Source organism: Microtus oregoni, unplaced genomic scaffold (genome assembly GCF_018167655.1).
Source record: "Microtus oregoni isolate MIOR12 unplaced genomic scaffold, Mior012 000034F_ref0000314, whole genome shotgun sequence".
Taxonomy (NCBI): Eukaryota; Metazoa; Chordata; class Mammalia; order Rodentia; family Cricetidae; genus Microtus; species Microtus oregoni.
In genome coordinates, this window is record NW_024543093.1 from 5,208,599 (window position 1) to 5,234,905 (window position 26,307).

Sequence of the window (26,307 nt, forward strand, 5' to 3'; positions counted from 1 at the left end):
AATGTGACTTGAGGTCCTGTAACTAACTATGTAAAGCCTGTCCAGAAATCCTGCTTTTTTGGCTATATAAGGCAGCTAGTAGATCAGTGCTCAAATAAGATCCTTGTAGTATAGTGGTTCTCATGCTGTGGTGACCCCCCGACCATAAAATTATTTTTGTAGCTACTTGATAATTGCAATTTTGCTACTGTTATGAATTGTAAATATTTTTGGAGGTAGAGGTTTGCCAAAGTGGTCATTATTCACAGGTTGAGAACCACTGCTTTAGCACAGTGTTTTAACCCTAATATAACTGATTAACTGCATTAAATGTTTATGGCCGATATGGGTCTTAGAAAGTCCATTTATTTAGAAAGAATGTAATTGCATGTAATTACCTAAAACTAAGTAAAGTAATAGAATTAAGTATGTTGATGCATGAATTGAGTGTTAGAAATACAGAGAATATAGTTTAATGATAAAAGTAAAATGTTTTTTCAGGGAATTTAATTTCTCTTAACTTGGATGTATCAACTAACATTATTTTCCTTCCTTTCTAGCTAACTGCCTTCTATGAAAGCAGTTATTTAAGTGATCGTATTCTTCCAGCCAGAAGACTGAAATATGATGTCTCAAAACTTAACTAAAAAGCTGTATTCTACTGAGAGACTCACACACACACACACACACACACACACACACAAACATACATGTTTCCCCTGAAATCATTTTACATCATGGAGAAGTTTTCTGGGCTGTTTTGCAACAAGCCGAACAGCAGTGATTGGTGAGTAAAGGTGTCATGCAACTCTTCAAGACTTGCAAGCTCTTGGCAGTCACACTACATTGCACAGAAAGGTTGAGAAGAGCTTAAAGAAATCACATTTTGGATTCAACAGAGGGTTTCCACCAGCACATCGGCCAAAAGAATTTGGGAATGGATCCCACTACAGTGATGCTGACTGCATCTTTAAGAAGTGACCATGATGTTATGTTCATGTATGTATGTACATATGAGTTGAGCCTCATATATATACACACACACCACACATAAAAGCACATTGTACTGTAATACTGCAAGAAGGTATTTTTAACTTACCATTTTATTTTTTATACACATTAATCAGATATCATTACTTCAGTTGCAACTATGCACTTGTATAAAGCCATACTGTTGGAATTTATATCCTTCATCCGTGTACCTGATAGGAGATGCATGTTTGTGTAAACAGTTAACTGTAATAAGAAGTTTGAAGTTAATTATTCCAGTTTCCTAATGCCTGTGGTAGACAACTTTATCCATTTTTGAATGCCTTAATTTAATTTCTTCCCTGCCCCCCAAATCTCAGCCCTTTTCTATATTTAAGACAAGAAAGAACAGTGTTTACCAGCTCTTAGGCCGCGGCTCTTAGGCTTTGTGGGAAAATAGTGCACTCTTTTACACAGTAGTTGTGTCAGTGTCGGCCTATTGGTCATAGAGACAATAGCGGATTGCATTGGAACTAACGTGTGCGATCCCTTTTTACAGGCTTCAGCTAGTCTGTCACTACAAACTATCTCCTTTGCTTTGAACTTGCTGGTTACCCCAGATACATTTTTATTTATGGTAAAGGCAGTTTTTCACATTTTCATTTAAGATTCAAAAATTGTCTCAAATATTAAGAAAACTAACATGTATTGTATATATATTTTAATATTTAAATATTATCCTGAAACAAACAACTGTATGGTGGTATATCAGCTTTGATTATTTGGGAAGAGGCAGCCTCAAAAGCGCTTACTTTGATTCTCATTGTTAAATGCTGCTGACGTTAGAGAACAGGCAGGATAGATCCTGTTGTGCTGTGGGCCCAGGTAAGTGTGCTTCACCCCACAGCAGAGTGTAGCAGTGGGCAGCATCAGGCTCTGTACATATGCAAAGTTCAATATGATATTGAAATGTTTGCCTATTTCAGTGAAGCCAGGAGACAGTTTTCATTGCTTCCCTCTGGGGTCAGTGTAGAAATGTTGTAAAAAGTTTGATCCTCATAGATTTTATTATGGAATAGTGGCCTTTGGCCTACTGGTATACTAAATCCCAATCTGTGACCTTCAGGTGGCCCAGTTGCATCTTTCGTTCCATTTCTTAATAGATGTGCATGCCATTTCTCTGGAAGCAAGCTGTGCTCTGTAGCTCTGGTTGAGAACACAGCTTCCTTCCCTCCCTCCCTCCCTCCCTTCCTCCTTCCCTCCCTTTCTCTTCAGATTTAAAAATGAAAATATATAAAATTTATATAGAAGAACTATTTCCATTCATTAGAGTTGTTTAAAAGGAGACTGAATTAATATTTTATATAAAGATTTTGTTACACTATGGGAGGTTCTATCCTATTCTGAATTGGAGAGTATATATATATATATTTTTAATAAACTTTATTAAGGTGAAATAATGTCAAGTTTACAAATGAATAATTGAAGTATTTGAGTAAAAAAGGCAGGAGTTTAAATTTTGAATGCTGTGCATGTATATATGTATTAGAGATTGGAGAATCATGGTGTGATGCAACTGTACAAGGCAATTAATGTGAAGGATTCCGGGGAATAAAACATTCTGAGGGGCAAAAAACCTCTCCATGGAGAGATTTAACATAGGGATTTATAAGGTCATTTGTCCAAGTAACAGAATTTTGATTAAAAAAGCTGACCTTAGAGAAGTCAGAAGGGATTTGTTTTTCCCTGTTGTCATTTGCATGCACGTCAGTGCACACACCTGCCAGTTTTCTTCCCAACCCAATGGTCATTACAAGAGCAACCTAATTTTGTGCCAGTTTTGCTTTTTCTTGAGGCTCCCAAACCTTCTAGATAGATGGTTATCAGAGCAAATGTTGCTTCCTTTATTCAGTTTGTCTCAGAGCCATAAATACTTCCAATTGGGATCTAAAAGAAAGGAATGCCAAGTTTCCTTGGTTGGACACTTTTGCTTTGTGGAAATAAAAACAGAAGTAAAAGAAAAACTAAGTTCCGGTATTACTGATGAAAATTAATGTAAAATTAATTTTTAAGCATTGCTTTTAGAAAAGCAAAAAAGAAAAAAAGTTCAGTTGAAAGTTTCAAATGCCCCAGTTAACTAAAGGATGAGTGAGCTGGTAATCCCAAGGAAAGCCTGGTGTTTCTGGCCGACCTTTGGGAGGCCATGGATCCTAGAGGAGGCTCTGCATCAGTTCATGTGTAGATCTGGTGAGAAGTGCTTGAGGTTCCTGCTGCTGCCATCAGTCTGTTAGGATTCCCGGGGTGATGTGAAGAATCTCAGATACCAACTTACCTTACAGAGAGATGCTCAAGAGCAGCATGCCGAAACCCCAAGTAGAACAAGTAGCCTCCGAGCTCTCAGGCCCCTTGACTGCTACTGATTCTCCTTTCCTGCCTGAAGGTGGCTTCAGTTCCCCTGGCTCGTGAAGGCCCCACAGCCAATGTTAGAGCACTTTGACCAGCGCTGTGTGACAGTGCTGAGTGCTGTGCCCTGGGGCCTTTTGTTCCCTTCCCTGTGGTGACTTTTGTTTAGAACTGCAATAAGTTATAAACTGCATGATTTAGAGAGTCATCTTTGATCAGCCGTCCCCCTGAACAAAAAAAAAAAAATCATACCCTCTTGATTTATTTTTATTTTGTTGCATCTTTGTAGTAATGTAATTGTATTTTTATGCCTGCTTTTTGTTTAAGAAAAATAAATAAAAGAACCTAAATGTAAGCATCTTTTCCTGTGCAGTAGTTGTGCAGTGCTGCAGCTTCTTAATGTGTCTCTCTAAAGGGTGCTGATAGAAGGTGGGGTGATGTCATCATAGAGGAACGCTTCTGCCCCTGAGTCACTGTGGGCTTGCAGACTCACATATCTGGTTCCAGGTGTGGAGGGTAGAGGACACAGGGTGCCTTTCTGTCTGAAAATAGTGAGTGGTGGGCGTCTTCTAGAAGGTACTTCCTTGGTAAGCACTGGCCGTCCTCTGGTCTCAGGTTGGGTATTCTGTGAATAAACTCATCTGAAGACCGTGTCTGCCTTTCAGGACTGTCGGTTTGAAAGATGGTAGAGCATGTGAGATGGCTACAGTCACCCAGATGTTCCCTCCAGAGGTGGGATTTGCTGAACAGGTGGAGGCAGAAAGCTGAGTTTGAGGCCAGCTTGGCCTACAAAAGGGGAAGTTTTGTTTTTTTTTTTTTTTTTTTTTTTTTAAAGAAGTGCTGTAAGCAGTGGTAAAAGTGCTGTTTGAATATACCTAAAACTCTTGTTGGGGTAAGACCATAATTTATATTAAACTAATGGTCTGATTATCAGTGTGTGGGAGATGAACTTGGGTTTTGTTTTCTGACACTGGTTGATGTTTAGATGTAAAATTTCTCTCCTGGGTCTAGGGCAATCGTCCTAACAAGGTTAGCTAGCTTATTGAGGAGCTTTACCTACATAACTGAAAATTCATGACAGTTAAGATCAGTGGAATTCAATAAATGAAAGTCTTATTTTATACAAGAAACTAAGCATTTTCCAGTAAACATCATTACTGATAGTATGGCAGAATAATGATATGCACATATAAGAAAGTGTACTTTTAAGTGTCAGGTTTATAAAACATCAGAGGAAGTACTGTGAACAGTGCTTAAGATACGTTACTTTAGTAAGAATAAAATACCCAAGAATTGGGTATGACTTAGCAACATTTTTTAATGCATATCTTGCAGTAGCTAAAACCTGTACTAAGTTCCAGCAATGTAACTGTGAGGTACAGCACCTTCTTTAAAAAAAAAAAAAAAAAAAAAAAAAAAAAACTGCATTGTGCTTAAATCTGGAAGGCCATCAAGATTTCCTCACCTAAACAGAGATCAGAGCTCTGTCTGGAACTCCTTAAGGCACACTGTTAAGTGTGGGAACACTCTGATAGCCTTGCTTGCCTTGAAGGGATGTTACAGTGCTTTATGACATACAAGGCCAAGCCCTTGGTCATGGAAGGGTTAAACTGCCCAGGTGTGACTAAGCAGACCCCACTAATTGTGGGAAAACTATTTAAGACTCTAAAAGAACTTAGTCATGACTTTAAGGGTTTCTTGGGCAGCATCCACCATTGCGGGTGTCAAGCCAGGTGTGGTCGGTTCCCTCTGTAGTCCAGCATTCTTGCTGCTCAGAAGACGGAGGAAGGAGGATCACAAGTTGAAGGGTAGCTGGCTACATAGTGAGACCCTTCTCTCTCTCTCTCTCTCTCTCTCTCTCTCTCTCTCTCTCACACACACACACACACACACACACACACACACATACACCAGTATCTAAGTCCTACCACAATGTGGGTGCAGGGCAAGGAAATGGGCAATTTTAAACAAGTGGCTTTTTCCTTCTCTGAGTCCCATCTGCCATGTAGCACAAGCTACCTCAAACTCCCAAGTGCTAGATTGTAAGTTTGCACCTCCATATCTAGCTAAGAAGCTTTTCAAGACTGATTTAAAGTTTTTGATATGATTAACTAGTAAAAGACTTTAACTGTAGCAATGGAAAGCAACGGTGCATCCCCTGGTTGAGTTATTTGAAGTCCACTGTGTGTAGAAGGAATACATCCATCATTCAGCTTTGGTAATAGGCTTCCGGTAGTGCAGTACTGTTACTGTTACCCATATATTTAAAGCCAACATGATCACAAAACGGGTAAGAACTGAAATAAAAAGAAAGTTCCAACATTAAAAAAAAAACAACAACAACATTATACTGCTTTCAGTAGAAGCCTACATAAGGTTTGCCCTAACCCCTAACGAAATGATGAGATCATGAGACTCAAAACAAGATTGCTTTCAGACATTTCCTGGGAAAGGACTTCCCTGCAGAAGTGCCCACCTGGGCGTTTGGCCATGCGTCCTTGCTGCTTCATTGAAGTAATGTGATTCTGGCTAAGACGTGCAAGACCACTTTACTTACATCTTGAAGACATAGGTGTCTCAGAATGCTGCTTTCTACAAAGACCGTTCTAGTAAAATATGGTGGACCCTGCCTGTGGACCCATGAGAGGCTAGAGACTCAAGGGAAAAGCCAACCTGGGTGGCACGGCCCAAGACTCCACATCACATGCAAGTATTCCTGAGAAAACAGCCCCGGGTCGGTACATGTTATATAATAAGTGACCATGAAAAAGTGACCGACAGACAGAACAAGGGCGTTGACATGCCCTTGAAGACTGTGTTTGTTTTATGACAGGGTCTCTCTGACTCTAGCTGACAGTGACTTTAAACTCCTGATTTCTGTGTTCAGGATTGAAGCCAGGGCTCCCCACATGCATGGGAAGCCACTTTATGAAATGAACTGCAGCCCCACTTGACTTTTGAGATGTCTTTGTAATGGTAAAATACAAACAGCGTACTAGCCACACTTTATTTTGGACAGGATCTCTTTATGTAGCTCCTGGCTGTCCTGGGACTTTTTACGTAATCAGGCTAGCCTCAAACAGAGATCAGCCTGCCTCTGCCCGAGTGCTGGGGTTACAGGTGTGTGCTACCACAGGCCCGGCTGGCCATACTGTTTCTAAAAGCAAGTCACTCAGAACAGGGGTGACAAGTACAGATTGCAGTGGGAGCATTCTTGGTCTTTTAAATATAAACTTTTTTTATATATGGGCCCTCTGCTTTTTAATTACACTCGTCTCCCTCCTGTGAACTCAAGTCCCATGGAGGAGACTTAGGTCTGTCTCCTTTTTTATCCCGCCACTGAAGTCAGAGCTGATAAACCTCCCAAAGGGACTTCACTCTTCTGAAGCTTGCTTTCTCAATAAAAAGCCTAGTGTTGAGGACATTTTTGGCTTTTTGAAACAGGGTTACTCTGTAGCTTTGGAACTAGCACTGTAGACCAAGCTGGCCTCGAATTCACAGAGATCCGCCTGTCTCTGCCTCCCGAGTACTAGGATTAAAGGCGAGCACCGCCACCACCCAGCTGAGGACATTTTCTAATAGTCATTGGATAGGTTTCTGTTTCTTCACTTTTCAAAGATGCTGTGTTGGAAGTTGAAAAGAGCGTAAGGGAGAAACTCTCGTTCAGTTAACCAAAGTATTTTCTTCTCTCAGCTTCTCGGTGTTTGCACACACACACCCCTGTCTACCTTCCTGTATGAGCATGTAGCAAATGGCACTACATGAGCCCTGCTTTAAAACATAGTTGGAGGTGTCTTACTACTCAAAGGTATGTCTACAGTTCTGACTTCTCTGGCCCCTGCCAGCCTCACTGCTCAGTGTGGCCAGACCAGTGTGGCCAGCCCTGGCACCTTCTTTGCTCCTGGTCACATGTGTTCTCCTCTGATCAGACCTTTATTCAGCACTGAAGGCCTCACTTGGCAGATGACTCTCTCTGCTCCCACAGAGTAGGAAGGGCTCCTCAGCCACCCACCCTGCTGGTGTCTCTTGTTTTAGAGACCGGGTCTCCCCAGCTGGTTTGGCTCTTTTGCCTTAGCTGTCTCAGTATACAGGATTATAGATGCAAGCCACCACACCCAGCTGCCCTACTCTGAAAACCCATTTCACAGCATACTTCAACAGTTAATTGTGGGAGTCCTGTCCAGTTTCCTTGTTGAAGTAGAAACTCCAAGACGAGGCCGGGCGATGGTGGTGCACGCCTTTAATCCCAGCACTCGGGAGGCAGAGGCAGGCGGATCTCTGTGAGTTCGAGACCAGCCTGGTCTACAGAGCGAGTTCCAGGACAGGCTCCAAAGCCACAGAGAAACCCTGTCTCGAAAAACCAAAAAAAAAAAAAAAAAGAAACTCCAAGACGAGAACTGACTCCCATGGGCATATTTCTCCCCATGGACTGCAAGGAGTGGATGCATAATAGAGACAGTCACTGTTGAAGACTAATGCTTTGTCCTCTGAATCCATAGCCCAATTGAACTAAGTGGGTCTGTTAAGCCTTATGATAGGTTCTATGTTAGACCAAAGTTACCCCCCCACACACACACACATACAAAAACAAAAGAAAGCAAAACCCAGGAAGTCAAAAGGAAGTTTTGCTTACTTGTGAAATCATTGGTGGTCATTAAAGTTGTTATTATTCGTGCTGTAAAAGAAAATTCATAGCAATATGTAACTTCTCATACATTTTGTATTTCTATTTAGCTCATTCCTTTCAATTTTACTACATAATATACGTTAACTTCTTGAATGACTTTGATAGGGGACCCTTGTTAATGCTGTATTGTGTAAACCTCTAATGAGCAGCCATACACCCTGGCCCTGGCCCAGTCTGTAGGAGCTTCTCTAAGAAGCATTTCTGACAGTAGCGCAGCACTACCTGGGAGAGCTCCCATCCCTCCTTGTGCTCACCCCTCCCCCAAAACAACAAAAACAATCTCAAGTGTCATTTGCATATTGAGCTTCCAGTTATTTTACTTGAAGAAAGGCTCCCACTAATTAAATGTGTGTGTGTGTGTGTGTGTGTGTGTGTGTGTATGTGTGTGTGTCTGTGTGTGTAGGTAAATAGGCTGGAGAGATGGCTCAATGGTTAAGAGCACTGGTTGCTTTTCTAGAGGAACTGGGATCACTTCCCAGCACCCATGTGGAAGCACATAACCCCAGTCACAGAGAATCTGACCCCTTTCTGGCCTCCAAGGGCACCAGGCATGCCTGTGGTACACATATATAAATTTAGGTGTAAAACACCATATGCATAAAATTAAACAAAAATAATGTTTTTAAAATTATGCAAATTTGAGACAAGGTCACTGGCAGTTCTGGAATCCCAGAGCCCCACCTGCCTCAAATACTGAGCACTGGGATTAAAGGCACACATTACCGCATTTGGCAGAAATTCTTTTTTTTTTTTTTGGTTTTTCGAGACAGGGTTTCTCTGTGGTTTTGGAGCCTATCCTGGAACTAGCTCTTGTAGACCAGGCTGGTCTCGAACTCACAGAGATCCGCCTGCCTCTGCCTCCTGAGTGCTGGGATTAAAGGCGTGCGCCACCACCGCCCGGCTTTGGCAGAAATTCTTTAAGCATTGAACTCCACCCCATTTTTCACAAGTAACAAAACTAAGACTTGAAGAAGATAAATTCTTCCTGTCTAACCAGAGTTCTTTTGTTAGCTCCTTTCTCTGTAGTGAACAGGACTCTGGGTGACAGTTGAAGCCACAGTCTGTATTACGGCCCCTTATACACAGGGGTACCTTTCTTTCTTTAGCAGGTTCTGTTGCATAGTTAATTGTAAAAGTATTAGTGCACAAAAGAAGACTCTGATGTCCCTGGAGAATGGTGGCCTTACTTGCACAGGTGTAGGCAGAGAGGCCCCAGGACAGTGCACTCACGGCTTCCGAGTCCTGCACCTTCCACAGATACTGGAGCTGGGCAAACTTACTGGCTGCACTGATGACCGTGCTTAAGTTCTGTTGTGGAAAAGAAGTGAGAAAGTCAGGAGCCTGAGAGGACAGGAGCGGATGCAGTACCTTTGTAAACACAGTTTGTTCTCTACAGAAGTGAGAAAGTCAGGAGCCTGAGAGGACAGAGGAGCGGATGCAGTACCTTTGTAAACACAGTTTATTCTCTACAGAAGTGAGAAAGTCAGGAGCCTGAGAGGACAGGAGCGGATGCAGTACCTTTGTAAACACAGTTTATTCTCTACAGAAGTGGCAAAGCTTGCGAAAGCTAGTTCTGTGGTCCTGGGAATTGAACTCAGGTCATCAGGCTGGGCAGCAAGCGCCTTTAACCACTGAGTCATTGCATTAGCCCGGATACAGTGCCTTTTAAGCCACACTTTCAAGACTAGCAGTCTCCAATGTGCCAAGGTTTGAAACTTCAATTTGGTGAAGGATGACCCTCATCTGCCTCTCTGGTAGGGCATGAACTGGCCTGGCTGCAGATGCACCCTGCCTTCTACTCTCTCCCCATACTCTCTCCCCAGAATAGGTATGGTGTATCCCAGCCTGTCGCTAAATAGACCAACTTCCAAACTGTTCCTCATTCTTGTCTGTTATCTCTTAGACAAGAAAGCCTTGCAAATTGGCTGTCAGCCCATCATGCTCACTGCTCAGGACAGAGGGAGCCCACTACAGTCATCTAGGCTGGGTAGAATGGCATGAGCAGCATTCAGAAGTCAGGGAGATAAAGTTAGGAAGGGCCACAGAAAGTGGTGTGTTTGAAAGCCAGGCGAGAGAATCAAGTGAATGCTATAGAGATCCTGATCTGTAGTGAAACTTCAGAGATGAGAGGCATGGGGCCTGACTGCTGGCTTTCAAATGAGTGACAAGTCACAGGACCTTTCACAGGCTCTGCTTCCTCCTTGTGTGGGCACCTGGCTGGCCTCCAGAAGTTCTTATGGGTGGGAGATGGGGCTACATGGGAAAGAATCACCGAGAAAGGAGTGTCAGAGTGTATCTGGGCAGAGGAGGGAGCAATGCCTTTGCCAGGCTTAAACAGACAAAAGTCACAATGGGAGCTGGGCACAGATGACCTGCAGGAAGCCTAGACCCAAGCAAGGAATGCTGTGAAAAAGGAAGCTCTTGAGAAATTGGGGTGCTGGATAAAGCAAAGGAAGGTGGCAGGACCAGCTTAGTGTGGTGGGGAGGGACACCATAAGTGGCTTAGGTATAGCCAGCCAAATGGACAAGTTAGTGACATGTTCGCTTTTCAAGAAAAAAACCAACTTTGAGATCAAGGGGGTGGTCTGGGAGCAGGCCATAAGAGAACCCTGGTAGTGTCAGCACACACTGAAGGGAGAACATCGTGTTATCCCACAAAACAGTCCACTGCAGGCAGGGATGTGCATCAGCTGCATGTGTCTACCAGAGAGCAGGTGCACAGTGAGCGCTTGTAGGGGGACTGAGGGAGGGGTCACGGAGTGGGAGGAAAACAGGAAGGTTATCTTAAAACTTACGCTGTCAGGGATGGCAAGGTGGCTCAGTGGGTGGGGAAGATAGCTGTGGGGCCTGATGACCTAAATTCAGTCCCCGAAACCCACAAGATGGAAGAAGATGGCTTACAAATTTCTGCATGCATCCCCACCCCCTCACACAAATAAAAGGGGGAGTTGACCTTAGTGTTCCCCTTGAGCTCCAAACCTTTCAAAAATAATGTCTTAATATTTGGCCGACATTGCCTTTTCATCCTCCTCAACATAGCTGCAAAATGTGGGTGAAACCCCATGTCTAAAGCAGTGGTTCTCAACCTGTGGGTCTCTATCCCTTGGGATATCTAACGACCTTTTCACAGGAGCCACCTGAGACCAAGGGAGAGCACGGATACTTAGATTACAATTCATAACAGTAGAAAAATGACAGTTATGGAGCAGCAGTGAAAATAATTTCATGGTTGGGGGTCCCCACAATATGAGGGAGGTGAGAAACACTGCTCTAAAGCGGTCGGGGGCAAAAAGAAGGCACCTGCTTTTCCAGTTTCCCTCTGTTAGGGGCACCACTTACCATGGCCAGGTCGATAATCCATTTCTGCAGGCTGAGGATGAACCAGGATGACACAAATCTGGCCAAGTGCTAAGGGACCCAGCAGGGAGTCACTGACAGCCCCACCCACCCCTCCCTTCTTGTCCTATACAGGCCAAGCTAGACCACAGAGGGTGACACAGAAGTCTATGTAAAGGGGTGGGGACTGCTCTGCTGGATGGTGTCCAGTTTGGAAAAGATGCTAAGGGGTTGCATGTGAACATCTGTTCTGAGTTCAGAAGAACGGAAGCAAATTATGGGAGAAAACGCACAGATCTGTGTTCACGAACTGTGATTCATACGGCTGTAGCTACAATGCTGGTTTCCTGACTGTGCAGACTTCTCTAATGCATCATCAAAATTAAGCGCTTACAAGAAAGGTTCAAGCATGCAAAGGAGAGGTGTTCTGCAAAACCGGTGAGCTCTGTGTGACCTTTTTGTGGATCCGCACCCCTTTCCCACTAATTCTGTTGTAAAAGCACATGTACAATGGTAGGCAAGGAGAGGAACCATTTTCCATCTGACCTGTGCAGGATTCCTGATTCAATGAATAGAAACAAAAGAGCCCAACCAGGGCAGAAATATCAAACCATGAGGGCTGAAGGGAGCCATAGTCAGGGCAGGAGTGGCTAGGAGGAACAAGTTACTAACCGCTGCCTTGCCTCGGGGTTTTATTCCCTGCCCGGTCCATATCCCATATGCTATCTGCATACAGAAGAACCCCAAAGGTGGCTGAAAACAATGGTTACATTAAACTGGTGAAGGGATTAAACTAGAGATGACCCACAACAATGGCTGGCATCTAGCTGCACTAAACTCTACTAAAACATTCTCTTTGCGAATGTAGTGGGGGCATGCCTGTAATCCCAGCGTCTGGGAGGCGGAGGCTGGGGGATCAGAAGCTCAAGCCATCCTCACCTACCAGGAGAGAGGAAGGCAAACACAACCCCTTGAAACTGACCTCAGAGCACAGCTATACTCTTTTTCTTTAATGGAGAGGGGAACCTGAGCCAGGAACTCATAGCAATCTGAGACAGTCTGTGGTCAAGACTTACCCAAATCCTGGGGCCTCTCACTGTAAAAAGGGTGCATGGTCATGTCATGGAGGCAGCAGGATTAGCTGACTGCCGTCATGACGCAGACACTCTTGGCCTTTTTAAGGAGTTGGAAGTTTAAGAGAAGTGACATCAAATCCTTATGAAAAAGGCTGCCATGAAACTACGCTCTGCGTAGGAGACGCCACAGCGTGGACTGGTCTAATGCCTCGCCATTCTGCGTGGTAAGCCTCCAAACCAACACAGCCACCCAGACAAGGCCCAGCCTCTAAATTACAGCTTTGCATAGGTGCATGCTTAGCGGGAAACTGCCCCAGCCAGGTCTGTGCCTACTGGCAGGCACCTACCAGGTGCATCCTGCATGGGACTTGGTGCCAGGCACTGTCATGTCACATTAATCCCCTGGGGACATGCTCACGGAAGGAAGGAGGGCTTGAGATAAGCACAGGTGGAGCCTCTTGCTCTTAGCAGGGTGACTACAATCCTCTTGCGTTCAGCAGAATCTAGATCCCATGTGGTCTTGGAGGGCAGGGGGGGCAATCATATTATAGGGACACCACTGGCAGCAACTGTACTATCCTAAGGACTGTGTAAAGACTCACAATGTATGAGTCTTTTTTAATTAAAAAAAAAAGATCTTGTTTCACAGTGCAGAATATTAGCAAATGACACCCCAAATCCCCCCTACCCTTTTTTGTTGCCGAGGACAGAATTCAGAGCCTCTTGCATGCCACCATGAGCCCCTTTCCTTAGCCCCCTCCACCTCCATGTCCAGCTCAGATGCAGGAAGGATACACGGCCATGTAGGGCAAGGCCTGCTTCACGTTCCCATTGAAGTGGAAGACGAAGAGCAGGAGGATGATGTCTGAAAGAAGAGACCGTGAGATGGGCAGAGCAGCAGGTTAGGCTGGGAAGGGGGGTGGGATGGGGAGTTGTCAGTTACCTTGTGCGATGAGAATGGGGTATTCCAGGTAGGTGAGCAACGGGTTCCCATAGTAACATTGGTAGCGAAAGAAGACCAGGAACCTGGAGGCAGGACATGTAGATATTCACAGCCCACCCTGAGACCCCGCCAGATCCCAGGCACATTTATCCAAGACTAGAGCATGCGGTCTTCACCATGCTTGTGACTTCCCTGAGGATAGACCTTCAGGAATGTTGCCAGAGACACAGACAGCCGGTCCAAAAGACCTTGAGTGTCGGTACTTTGCCAAACACCTTTGCAGGTCACCTACAGTGCCTGCCATATCATATGGAGAAACTAAGGCCCAAAGATGACAAGACCATGTGAGAACTCAAGGTTAAGATGTCAACTCAGGCTCTCTCCCTGAGGACTGGCTTCTGTGCTTTTAGGGGGACCCGAACACCTGTACCCTGAGGATGATGCACGAATGCTTTGCAGTCTTTAAGGTTTCTGTGTAAAGCAATCATCAACCAGGCATGAAGTCTCCGGTGTCATTGGTTCTGGCCAAGAACCAATTCCCTCAAATCAGAATTTTAGAGTTGGAGCTCTCAGGTCAAAATCCAAAGAGGGTCCATGCCCCCAAGGCAGGAGTCCAGTCCCTGGAGGATGCAGGCTGTATGATAGTGGTGGATGCCTCAGAGCCTGTCTGATTGGTGAAGGTCAAGCAGGCAACCAAGCAAAGCCCAGGCGGGTGCAAAATTGAAGTGACCCCCACCCCCAGCCATGCAAGGGGAAGGGAGCGGGGAGGTGGGAGGAGTGGAAGGTGGGAGGAGTGGAAATGGAGACAGCTGAGATTAGGCAGGGTTGCCCTCCTATCCCTATTGTTCCTAGCTCAGGATTAAAACAACTCTTCAGCTCAAACTGCTGTGAGGATTAAGAAAGGAATGCATGTAGGGTTCCAGGAGGACCTCCGGAAAGACCACACGAACTGGGAACTATTGCAGTAAACTGCCGGCAGAAGTAGGGATAAATAACTATCAGGTTTCAGTGGTGCCGCATACCCACGCCTTCTGGCCTTAGAGCTGGTCTTAACCCTGCCAAACCTAACTACAGAAACCAGTCGCAGTTGCCCGCCCACTGCCCGAAGGGAGAGAGGCAGTTGAGATTTCCAGAAAGAGCCTACTTTATCTGTACCGCGATAGACTACAAAACCATCCGAGTCTCAAGGAACATTTCCATGACCAGAGCTGCTGGGGTCAGCTGTTGGATTTGAGACGATTTCTGATTGGATTTGCGTGTTTAAAGCCAGGCAGCAAAGAGGGAGCTACAGGCAGGGGAGGAGATGGTTAGCGTTCTGTAGGCATCAGAGAACTTTCTATTCAGTCTGCACCCTGAAGCCTGAGCTTCATGCTCGCGAAGAACTTAGCATGCCAGAGGCCAAGTAACTCTCCTGACTTAAAACACCTGCATCCTCTAACCCCAGCCTGCATCCTTCAGTCTCAAGCCTTACCCATCACCTCTCTCTCTCTCTCTCTCTCTCTCTCCCTCCCTCCCTCCCTTCCTCCCTCCCTCCTTTCCTCCCTTCCCCCCTCTCTGAAATGCACATACTCTTGTTCTACGCAGCCAACGGACCAGGGACCCTCCCGCCCGCTCTCTGAAAAGGTGCACCTTGAAGCCCACCCTATCAGATGGGCGCTCTCCTCGGTGTGGATGACAGCGGGGAGGGGCTGGTGCCTGGTGCAAGATCACGCGACTCAGGGACGTGTTTCCCATTTAATTTGTTTTTCCCAAAGTTTCACGACTTTACCTCTTACTCTTAACTACTGAGCCAAAGTCACCAATAACTTGGCTCCTGCAGCAGCCATTGCCCAAACCTGCGTGTTGGACCCCAGCCCAACTTCCAAACGCCTACCCAAGTTCCCCCTCTTCGTTCCCCCTCTTCATTCCCACATGGAATCATCAAATCTTGTAACTCAGATCTCAGCCCAACCACTGGTTTACAGGCAAGGGACTCTAGGCTGGGGGAAAAAAAAAAATGTGGGTGGTGCCGGGTGAGGTTAGGGGTCGTTAAGGGACCGCAGGTGCAAATGGCTTCCCCCGCGGCTGGAAGGCCGTAGCTAAGGACAGGATGGGGGTCGGGGTGACTTCGCAGAATCTCTAAGATGGGCGTGCACAGGCATTTCGTACCTTCCGGGATTTGGGGAGAAGCAAGGGAGGTGTGTGGGAGCGCCCGGGAAAGCGCCTCCCAGCTCCGCGCCCCCCGAGTTAACCCTCGGTCTCCCGGATTCGCAGGCCTCCCGGGGCCTTACCCAGCCAACTCCAAAAGTAAACTGGGGAGGCTGATGCCCCGCGCACTGCGCGCCGCCAACTGCGCGTAGATCTGCGGCAGCTTGAGTGCGGCGCAAACGCCCAGCGTGCTCCAGTTGCAGAACCACAGCAGCCCGGCCTCCATACTGCAATCCCGGGAGTGCGGGATCAGGGGGCTGCGGAATCTCGTGGGTGAGAACCAGAAGCTCACGGTCCAAAGTCCTTCCGCCTTCCCGCCCGCCGGGCGACGCCCCAACCACGCCCCGAGCTGCTGCGCTCCAAGTGCGCCCCGCCCGGTGTCGGCTGGACTCTGGAAGCTCCCCGCCCAAGTCCGCTCCGCTCTGGTGGGCCCCTCCCCTCACCCCTCCCCTTTGGACCCCTCCCCGTCCTGTGTTTGCTATGCTCAGTGCACACACCGCCCAGAATCTGCTCCGACCCTGGTGCACCCCGCCCTGAGTCTGCTCCACTCTGGGTGCGTCCTGCCCCGTGTTTGTTCCACTCCAGGTGCACAACGCCCCGAGCTTGCTCGACTCAGGATGTTCCCCACCCGGTGTCTGCTCCACTCTGGGTGCACCCGGCCTCGTGTCTGCTCTGCTCCGGGTACTCCCAGCCCCGGGGTGGTGGCTCTGCTCTGTCCTGCCCAGCCGGGTTCTGCCTGCTGCTGATTCACTTTCCGGGTTCCACCCACGGGTGCCCTTTCTAGCGGAATGGAAATGCTGGGACAGACCAGCCTCCCCAGAGGTTGGGTGGGCACAGGGCCTACCGCTCAGGCCATTCCGAGTGTTTTTCCACCCTCTGTAAATTAACCTTTGTACTTTAAACCTTTCAGAAATTAAAGCTTTTTTTTTTTTTGGTCCAACTTCGTCAGCATTCTCCCAGACTCGGCCTGAAGAAGCCTGAGGACTCCGAGGCCCCCCGAAACCCAGCCACTCGGAGCTACTCTTCTGTTGGTTTAAGAAGTCCACCGGGTAGGCTAATCCCCTTAATGAACTTGCTCCCTGAACCCGGAGGCTGCTTTTCCTGTTTTGTTTTGTTGAAACGAGGCCTCCGACCGCGCAGACTGACTGGCCTTGAACTCAAGGTGAACCAAAGCCAGCTTTCCACCCGGACCCTCCTGTTTCCGCCCTGCTTTCCAATCCAGAACCTGTAGTGGGTGGGTTGAGGTCGGGTCACAGGACCCAGACTGGTTTTGAACTTCTGTTTTTTTTCCCTCCGCCTTTTGGCAAATGCTAGGATTTCTAACTTGTTCCATCGTACCACGTGAGAGCCCGCTCTTTCCCTCCTCTTTTTATTTTTATTATTAGGGTTTTGTTGTTGTGTGCGCAAGACAAATGGACACCCTCAGGTGTCATTCCTGGAGTACCGTACACCCTCGCGGGCTTGGGACTCACTAAACAGGCGAGGCTAACAGGCCAAGGGACCCCAGTGATCCTCTTTCTTTCAACCTCCCCATCGCTGAGAATACAAATACACATTGCCTCAAAAGTGTTAATAGGTGGGGGCTGGAGAGATGGCTCAGTGGTTAAGAGCACTGACTGCTCTTCCAGAAGTCCTGAGTTCAATTACCAGCAACCACTTGGTGGCACACAGCCATCTATGAGATCTGGTACCCTCTTCTGGCCTGCAGGCATACATGGAAGGAATACTGTATACATAATAAGTAAATAAATTCTTAAAAAAAAAAAAAAAGAAAGCACCGCCTATTCCTCCAGCGGTCTTGAGTTCAATTCCCGGCGACCACGTGGTAATTCACAACCATTCACAACCATCTGTAGTGAGATCTGGCGTCCTCCTCTGGCGTGCAGGCGTACATGCTACAGAAACACTCTATACATAAAAAAAAAAAAGAGTTAATAGGTAACTATTATTGAAAAGGGGTTGCCGGGCGGTGGTGGTGTACACCTTTAATCCCAGCACACAGGAGGCATAGGCAGACGGATTTCTGTGAGTTCGTGGCCAGCCTGGTCTACAAGAGCTAGTTCCAGGACTGGCTCCAAAGCAACACAGAGAAACCAAACCCTGTCTCGAAAAACCAAAAGAAAAGGGGTTGTCGTGGTGCGCTGCTGTTTCCTCCAGATTGGATTCCTGCTTTCTGGAAGGAGAGCTGAGGCTGCTGTGATCACCACTGGGAGGGGCGGGTGGGGGGGGGTTACAAACTGTAAATAGTAGGGAAACTAAGTTGCTTGCAGGGACTACAACTCCAGCGAGTGATGCAATTTTCTTGAATCAACACCCATTAAACAATCCCAATAAACTCACTGGGCGGACTCTATAATATATTGGAGCCCTGCCTGGGGTGAATTGGTGCCGCCATATATCTCCCTGGGAGAAATAACACAACTGGGCACCACCCTTTAGGTACAAGATTGGAAGATGGGGTCATTTTCCCTCCTCTGGAGATCACTAGGTTATGAGTCTGAACACACACACACACACACACACACACACACACACACATGCACAGACGCACAGCTAGTCTGCAGTAATTCTGGGCTGTAAACTATGCACCAGCACACACCTTCCACCTTGCCTCCAGTCCTCACCAAAGTCCTCACCCTTCCCATGGAAGAAGTCAAAAGGCTCTAACGCTTCCCTCCCACTAGAGAGATCTTTGAAGGGTGTGTGTGTGTGTGTGTGTGTGTGTGTTTCCACGCTTTGGCTATGTCTCTCTTAAGTCGGCAATTCTGTACCTAAGTAGTCGAGAATGGAGATATGATACAGTCAGCTCTGCTCCGAGTTACTTACTGTGTAAATTACTTGTGTAAAGCCAACAGCCTCCTAGCTCAGCCTTGCCCTGAGTAACTCCATTTTACAATATAGCAGTTTGTTCCATTTTGAGGGTAAATGCTAAGACAAAAGGACTCCAAATCCCATAGAGGTAAACAACTGTCTAAACCTGTAGGGATGTGGTCTAGGCTCTGCACGTGGCTTGCCTGCCTGTATGTATTACTACACATAAGCTACTGGCCAATGTGCTGCAGACCTCAGGTGACTTAGCGGTCACCTGGAAACTACTCAGAGCTTCTTAAGCTCTTCCCACTCACAGCCCTTCTCACAGTCCCTGTGACCCTGGAGGAGAATGTAGGTGCTGTGATCAGGCAGCAGCTTGCAGAACCAGCCTGGATAACTTTCCTTTCGCCCTTTCTTTCTCTGTCTCTTTCTGAAGCATGCTTTCCCAGACACTTGGATTCCCTCCCTTTCCCAGACACTCCCCTCCCCTCACTTTTTGCATCACACTGGCTGCTTGGCTGCCAGGTGGCTACTTGCTAAATAAAGGACTTTTCCCCAAGATTTACAGTTAGCCTGCCCCTGCTTTTCTCAAACTCTAACAAAAAACATCCTTGAACTTAAAAAAAAAAACCAAACTGTATAACTCAAACACCAGCTGATAACAAATCAAAAAATTTTTTTTCAAAATAATTCTTTGGTTTACACATAGTTTTACAATTTATTAAAGATTAAAGTTAATTTGCATACTGAGGTGGTTGTGTTTATTTTTACATACAGAATTAAAATTTGATTCAATATTTGATAGGACAGAAAATAGAACATTTTCAAATTTTTTCAGAGTTGACTGATATCTTTATTTTATTTTTAAAGTTTTAAAAATTTCTCTTTTATGTGTGTGAGCATTTTGTCTGCATATATGTCTGTGTACCACATACATGCCCGATGCCCATGGAGGCCAGAAGAGGACCTTGGATCCCTTCGAAGAGCAACAATACTTGTAGCCCCTGAGCCATCTCTCCAGCCCTTTGATATTTTGATTTTATAACTTCCGATACTGAGAATGCCCCTTTACATGAATAGCTAATGCAAAATGGCACTGGATGTTTAAGGACATTTTAGAAATTGTTGCAAATTTATCACAAGCCAAACACCTTTTTTAAAAATGAAACTTGAATCAAGTAGAGCAGCAATTGTGTGTGTGCATGTGTGTACATGGTATGCATGTGCATGTGTATACACATGGGTGTGCATGTGTATGTGTGGCATGTGTGCATGTGTGTGCGCATGTGTGTACGTGTGTGTGTGTGCGCGCGCGTGTGCGTGCGTGTGTGTGCGCGCCTGTGTGTGTGCATGTGTGTGAGCATGTGTGTGTGTGCGTGTGTGCGCGCATGTGTGTGTGTGCGCGCATGTGTGTGTGTGCATGTGTGTGCGCATGTGTGTGTGTGCATGTGTGTGTGGGTGCCAAGCCATGTACATGTGCCTGTGTGGACTGCTCCAGGCAGCATCTCTTGAGGTTGTGCGGTGTGACAGCCTGCTAACTACAAATCACGCACACTGTATATTCAGAGGCACAGCCATGGAGAAGTCACAGAATACAACTGGCTAGCACAGCCAGAAACATCAGGAGTACATTACATGTTTGTCTTTGAATTAATTTTTGGTCATTGCATGTCCAGCACTCTTACTGCGACCATATTTTTGCAGACCCCACATGTAGTTACCTGGCTCCCGCTCAGTTTCAGAAGCCGGGATCTACACCAGCGCAGCGTGACACCGACCTGTTCTCCACTAGGTCACGGTGTAGTGCACCCACCGGCTGCCTGTCCTCCGGCATTTATTCCCCACAGCGCTCTCTAGAGTCTCTTTGGCCTGGGCTGCCTCTCACCTGGGCCACTACTCAGCTCCCTTTGTCTTTCACAAAGAGGCAAGCATGGGCTTCTGTCCTTTCCTGGAGGCTCTCAGGTCACATGTACTCTGTCTCGAGGGAGAGCTCCTTGGGTAGCTCCAGAGTGTCATTTTGGGAGGTACTTCATGTCAGCAGCCCTTCTCCTGATGGGACTCCCTATGAATCTCTAACCTAAGGTTTCTGTGGCCTTTATTAATTCATACCTAAAGTAGTTATGAGTGTTAGGCCTAAAATGACGATATTTCTGTTCTTAATTCTGTAATTCTCAAGAGTTCAGTATTTGAAAAAAATGTAATTATATTTAATCATGTGTATGTGTGTTTGTGTGTGCACATGAGTCAGGGGTGTAGCCAGGGTTGGCCCTCTACTTTTCCTTCACGTTGACATCGACATTGTTCTAAACTTGGTGGATAGGCACCCCCAGAATAACCCATGCATCTTTTTACACTACCTCATCATGTCTAGTACAGGAAGATGCGCAAGGGTCACTCTGTGTCTCCATGGCAAGCGGTCATTCTTTACCACTGGAAGTAGGGGTAGCGTCTACCACAGGGCAGAAGGAGGCAGAGATGCTCAGAGAAGCAGTGGTCTAGAGTGAAGGGGGCTCCTTCCTGCCCTGCTGTGGGCCTTAGCTCTCTGGACTTGACCCTTCTGGACTCCTGGTGCTGCCCAGCCTGTGGGCTCTGAGCTGCCCTAGGGATTTCCAGTGAGGCCATGGAGCTTTGGTGCTACTTCCCCATGCTTAGGCCTGGAGCCTGGCTGCCTGGCGCATCCAGCCTTCTTTGTTCTGGTCCCAAAGACAGAAGGCACTGGTGGCCGGACCCATGTCCATTTCCTTAGCCCATGGGTGAGATAGTGAAAGTCAAAGCAGACAGCTTCCTGAAGAGCCTGAAGACATGATGGGGGTGGCAGTACGTGGGGTGCAGAGTATATGTGGGGGGGCTGGCTGCGACCTGCAGAGTCACACAGACACAGTATGGCATCCTCTCTTTCCGGCTCTCTTGGCACTCTGGAGATGAGCAGAGAGAAGCTTGTACCCCAGGAGCCTGTTGGTCCAAACAACTGAGAGACATGTAGACAAGATCTCCAGTATAATGTTCCAGCCAAGGTCTATGCATGGGAAAGGAGGCTGTGAGCTGTACTGTATTTTCCTTCTGACCAACGTGCTCTAGAGAAGACCAGCCCTGTGATATCCTTGAGATCTGTCTCCTCCTCTCTCCTGCCCATCCTCTAACTGTGGAGATGGAGGCCAGGATGGGTATGGCTGCCCTGAGTCAGACATCACAGGGAACTGACCAGTCTGCCCCAGATGCTTGCCTTGGCTTCTAGACTTCTCGGCTAGTGACAAAAATACATGTGAAGAAGGTGATTTGGGCTTAAACTTTGCACCATCTGTAAATGGCTGTGCTTGTGGCTTGGAAAGCACTCCTGGGCTCCCGGTCCCATGCCCCAAGAGACAGATTAGAGAAGTCTTTATGAGATCCTCTAGTGTGCTTGGGGGAAGCCACCTGCAGCTGAAGTGAGCCTTGACTTTTGTTTGTTTTTTGTTTGTTTTGTTTTTAGGTTTATGTGTATGTGTCTGTATAATGGTGCATTCAAGTGCCCTTAGAGGCCAGAGAGGGCATTGGATTCCTTGGGGCTAGAGTTACAGATAACTGTTAGCCACGAGGCAGGTGCTGGGAAGTGAACCTAGGTCTCTGCAAGTCCTTTTAGCTGCTGAGCCGCCACGGCTCCTGTGATCTTGGATTGGTCAGGATAACTAGCTTTGACCTTAGACTCCCAGGAGGAAGGCTACAGCCTGGTGTGGGAAGTCCTTCTGTATATGTGTTGCTTTTATTGGTTAATGAATATATCTGGCCAGTGGCTTAGCAGAATAGAGCAAGGCAGGAACTCCAAGCAGATAGAGGAGAAAAGAAGGCAGAGTCAGGGGGAAGCCATGTAGCCTCCACCAGAGACAGATGTGCTGGAACTTTGCCGATAGGCCGCGACGTCATGGTGATGCACAGATTAATGGAAATGGGTTAGTTTAGGATAGAGTTAGCCAGAAATACGCTTAAGTGATTGGCCAAGCATTGATTTAATTAATATAGTTTCTTTGTGATTATTTCATGGTCTGGGCAGCCGGGAATGAACAAGTGGCCTCCACCTACAAATTGGCGGCGCGAACAGCAGCCTTCAGGTCAGCTGGTAGTGTGCTACCAGCTCGCCCTGCCTCCTCCCAGTGCATGAAGTCAGGTTGAGGTGCCCCAGCACACACAGACAGACAGACAGACAGACAGAGGCAGAAACTGTGAACAACCTCATGGTTATAAAGTCAGACTGAACCCATTAAACACGCTCCCACCTTTAACACTGGGTTCCCACTTTAACTCTGGGGTCCTGAGCAGGAAGGGCTGAGTAAAGTTCTGTGGTCCTAGGGGTGTTTCTGGAATCCTCCTCCTGCCCCATATGAGACTGACCCAAGAGCACCCACACTCTGAGGGCCTCCTGGACTCTGTCCATTCCACACCTACCTGCTGGGGTCTGTCCTGAGATCCCTACACTGGCTGCAGCTCATCCTCCAGCTTCTTCTTCCTCGTGCCTTCCGTAAAGAAGAAATCCATGTGGGTGAGGGCTCTCCCCAGGGCTGTGTCCACCCTACTGCCCACCTCCTGGCTCGTGGACCTGGGGAGTGTGTTTGAGAAGAAGGGCACGTCTTCAGGGAGCTTCTCAGGCTCCTTCTTATTTCCCTGAGGAGAGGAGACATCTCAGGTCACCGGCCCCGTGGGGATATGAAGGAAGAATGAATGTTGACACCATAAGCAGTTTTCTGGAGGGGTGTGGCCTTACCAAAGGGTCGTAGTCTTTCAGAAAACCCCAATTCTCAGCCCTGGAAAGGAAAGCACAGGAATGTGAGTGGGACTGTTTGTTTATTTTGTTTTCTGGAATATTCTGAAGAATGACTTTCACCATCTCTCTCTCTCTTTTTTTTTTTTTTTGGTTTTTTGAGACAGGGTTTTTCTGTAGCTTTACAGGTTGTCCTGGAACTAGCTCTTGTAGACCAGGCTGGCCTCGAACTCACAGAGATCTGCCTGCCTCTGCCTCCCGAGTGCTGCGATTAAAGGCGTGTGCCACCACCGCCCGGCTTTCACCATCTCTTGAAGTCTTTTTATCATCATGGAGGAGTTAAAATGCTTCGTAACCACTATAATAATGCCAAGTGCCCATGTTATATTTAGGGAGCAGCCCATAGAGTGGCCAGCGACTTTTTCTATCTGGTTTTTATAATTTTCACCAATTCTTATTTCAGATGTTATGTGTTTAACACTTCGTGTTTAGCTTCCTTATTTATTCATTTGTCTGTTAATCTCCAGGTTAGTTTAGAACTCACTACGTAGCTGAAGATGACCTTGACTTTTTTTGTTTGTTTGAGACAGGGTCTTGTTGTGATCTTAACTGGCCTGAATCTTTCTTTACAGACCAGGCTGGCTTTGAACTCACAGAGATCTGCCTGCCTTTGCCTCTGAGTGCCGGGATTAAAGGTGTGCACTGCCACACCTGACAATCTTGAACTTCTGATCCTCCTGCCTCTGTCTTTCCAACACCGGGATTACAGGCTCAAGTCACCCCCATTTGTGCCGGTCTAAATGAGAATGGCCCCTATAGGCTTATGTATTTGAAGACTTGATTCCTAGTTGGTAGAACTGTCTAGAAAGGATTGGGACATGTGGCCTTGTTGGAGGAGGTATGTCACTGGAGGCAAAAAGCCCATGCCATTCGCAGTGTATACCCACCTCTTTCTTTCCTTTCTGCCTTCTGCTCACAGATTAGGATGTGAGCTCTCAGCTACTGCTCCAGTGCCTGCCTGCCTGCTGCTGTGCTTTCTGCCACCATGTAGACCAGGTTGACTTTGAACTCAGAGATCTGTTTGCCCCTGCCTCCTAAATTCTAGGATTAAAGGTGTCAGTCACACTGCCCAGCTAAGTTTACATTTTTAAAATAAAGTCTGTGTGCAAAGCCCTGGACAGTGTGTGTATTTGGAGAGCCTTCATCTAGACTTCATGCTGTGGGATAATGCTTTTGTACGCTGTAAAGATTTGTCACCTGTATTGGATTAGTTTAACACTGATTGGCTAGTAACCAGGCAGGAAGTACAGGCGTGACAACCAGACTAGGAGAGTTCTGGGAAGAGGAAAGGCTCAGTCTGCAGTTGCCACCCAGATGCAGAGGAAGCAGGATGAGAATGCCTCACTGAGAAAAGGTACCAGGCCACATGGCTAAACATAGATAAGAATTATGGGTTAATTGAAGTTGTAAGAGCTAGTTAATTACAAGCCTGACCTAATTGGGCAAACAGTTTATAATAAATCTACGCCTCTGTGTGTTTCTTTGGGACGACCAGCTGTGGGACCAGGCGGGGCAGAAACTTCTGTCTACACTTTCACAACTGCGTGGGTGGCCGCTCTGTAGCTGTCTTCCTCCTTACTGTGCTTCCACCACTCTTAGGTTTTGTCTTACAAACTCCAAACTGGGCATACAGTTCGGAGGCATCGTCCCTCCTTGCTTAGTTTACTTACCTGCTTCTCTCGGGGTCCTAGAAGGGAGCCCCCCCCCCCAACCCTGGTCAAACCTACCCAGCTTCCCCTGGCAGCCCACAAAGGCTCATGGGTATCCTTTGTTGAATGAAGGCATGAAGGGGGCCCCCCACTGCCACCCCCAGACCAGCATTCCTCCCCGGGTAGAGCTTAGATTCCCAACACCAGCTTCCCATCTGACCTGCCATGTCCATCTGGAGAGAGTGCTGGGAGATGGGACAAGGGCCCCCTCTGTGTCTATATTCCCAGCTGCCTGCTGGGACTGAGGCCCTGGGCTCCCGTAGGGGCTTCAGACCCTCCCTCACACCGTACTTTAATTAATGTTCTCCCTGTCCTAATCTCTTTTCCATATATTCTCCCTTTCCCAGCATCTTCCCACACTCCAAGGCAGGTGGGAGCGTGGGGAGACCTGGGGGAGGGGAGGGAGGCAGGGACAGGACACTCACCAACGCTGCTGGCCTCGAACTTCGGCTTCCACAAGCTCCCTCCACAGCTGGTCCTGCTGTACATCCTGGGCTCCGGTACCCTGGCAACCACCAGCAAGACCCCTGCTTGCTGCAGGGCCATCCTGGGTCCTGGAAACTGAGGCAAGAGGCCTGGTAAGAGGCGGTCGGTACCCGGATGATGTGGTTCTTTGGAGTCGAGTGTGTTGGCTGCCCATAGGGGACTGGGGAAAGCGGGAGAGGAGAAAAAGAGAGAAAAGAGACAGAGATTCTTTTCTTAATCTAGAAAAGCCTGCACAAGGTTCCCCCACCGGATCCCGAGCTCAGAGTGACTGCAGGAAACAGAACTCTCCAGGCTGGGACCCAACTGTGTTTTGCAGTCCTGTCTGTGTTGACTGTCGCCCAGGGAACAGGCTCCCGAGTACACAAGGGAGGGGGTGGACCCCCTGAAAGCTCGCGTAGGATATCTGAGCCTCTCTGTAGGATGCAGACTGTAGGTGCTTTGCCCAGCTCCTCCCCTGGGGCGGAGGGCGGGTGCTAGGTTCCCAGGAGGCGGGAGCGTGAGCGGGTGAGCGGAGCACGATCCTGTGCTGCCCCCTGGTGGACACATCAGGCTCCCAGGGGACGCGACCCAGACACAGAAGGAATGCGAGGCCAGGGGCAGAAAGGGAAGACATCTTATCAATTGTCTTAGAATTTCTATTGCTGCGATTTAACACCACATCCAAAGTAACTTGGGGAGGAAAGGGTTTATTTGGCTTATACTTCCACATCGTAGTCTATCAATGAAGGAAGTCTGGATAGAAACTCAAATAGGGCTAAAACCTGCAGATGGGAACTGCTGCGGAAGCCATGGAGGAGGGCTTGCTCAGCCTGCTTTCTTGCAGAAACCAGGACCACCAGCCCAGGGATGGTACCACCTACAGTGGACTGGACCCTCCTCCATCAGTGACTAATTAAGAAAGTGCCCTACAGCTGGATCTCATGGAGGCA

General features: G+C 47.4%; 3 protein-coding genes across 6 annotated transcripts in view; 1 reads left to right on the forward strand and 2 right to left on the reverse strand.

Annotated features, from left to right (window-relative positions):
- LOC121432519 (rho-associated protein kinase 2) overlaps positions 1–3,564 on the forward strand; it is a 102,570-nt gene extending 99,006 nt beyond the window's left edge. For both annotated transcript variants that reach the window (XM_041630512.1, XM_041630513.1), the window contains one exon: positions 540–3,564. Coding sequence is in view for 1 of the 2 variants with exons in the window: in XM_041630513.1 (XP_041486447.1) it covers positions 540–543 (4 nt within the window). In the remaining variant the exon portion in view is untranslated. The remainder of the gene's footprint in view (positions 1–539) is intronic.
- A 38-nt stretch (positions 3,565–3,602) lies between these two features.
- Positions 3,603–15,858, reverse strand: LOC121432520 (solute carrier family 66 member 3). 2 transcript variants are annotated; one of them, XM_041630515.1, is made up of 7 exons: positions 15,664–15,858; positions 13,394–13,476; positions 13,246–13,315; positions 11,378–11,435; positions 9,226–9,346; positions 7,985–8,026; positions 3,603–4,018 (listed from the first exon to the last, which is right to left on the reverse strand). In XM_041630515.1, exons 1-7 carry the CDS (start codon positions 15,804–15,806, stop codon positions 3,963–3,965), a joined length of 573 nt encoding a protein of 190 aa, XP_041486449.1. In that variant the 5' UTR covers positions 15,807–15,858; the 3' UTR covers positions 3,603–3,962. The 2 variants fall into 2 exon arrangements, with proteins under 2 accessions (XP_041486449.1, XP_041486448.1); XM_041630514.1 differs by having other exon boundaries at positions 3,603–5,648.
- A 1,449-nt stretch (positions 15,859–17,307) lies between these two features.
- LOC121432483 (uncharacterized protein C2orf50-like) lies at positions 17,308–25,743 on the reverse strand. 2 transcript variants are annotated; one of them, XM_041630471.1, is made up of 4 exons: positions 25,318–25,743; positions 23,127–23,166; positions 22,811–23,026; positions 17,308–17,488 (listed from the first exon to the last, which is right to left on the reverse strand). In XM_041630471.1, exons 1-3 carry the CDS (start codon positions 25,530–25,532, stop codon positions 22,835–22,837), a joined length of 447 nt encoding a protein of 148 aa, XP_041486405.1. In that variant the 5' UTR covers positions 25,533–25,743; the 3' UTR covers positions 17,308–17,488; positions 22,811–22,834. The 2 variants fall into 2 exon arrangements, with proteins under 2 accessions (XP_041486405.1, XP_041486406.1); XM_041630472.1 differs by lacking the exon at positions 17,308–17,488 and adding an exon at positions 20,800–21,306.
- Positions 25,744–26,307: the final 564 nt, after the last annotated feature.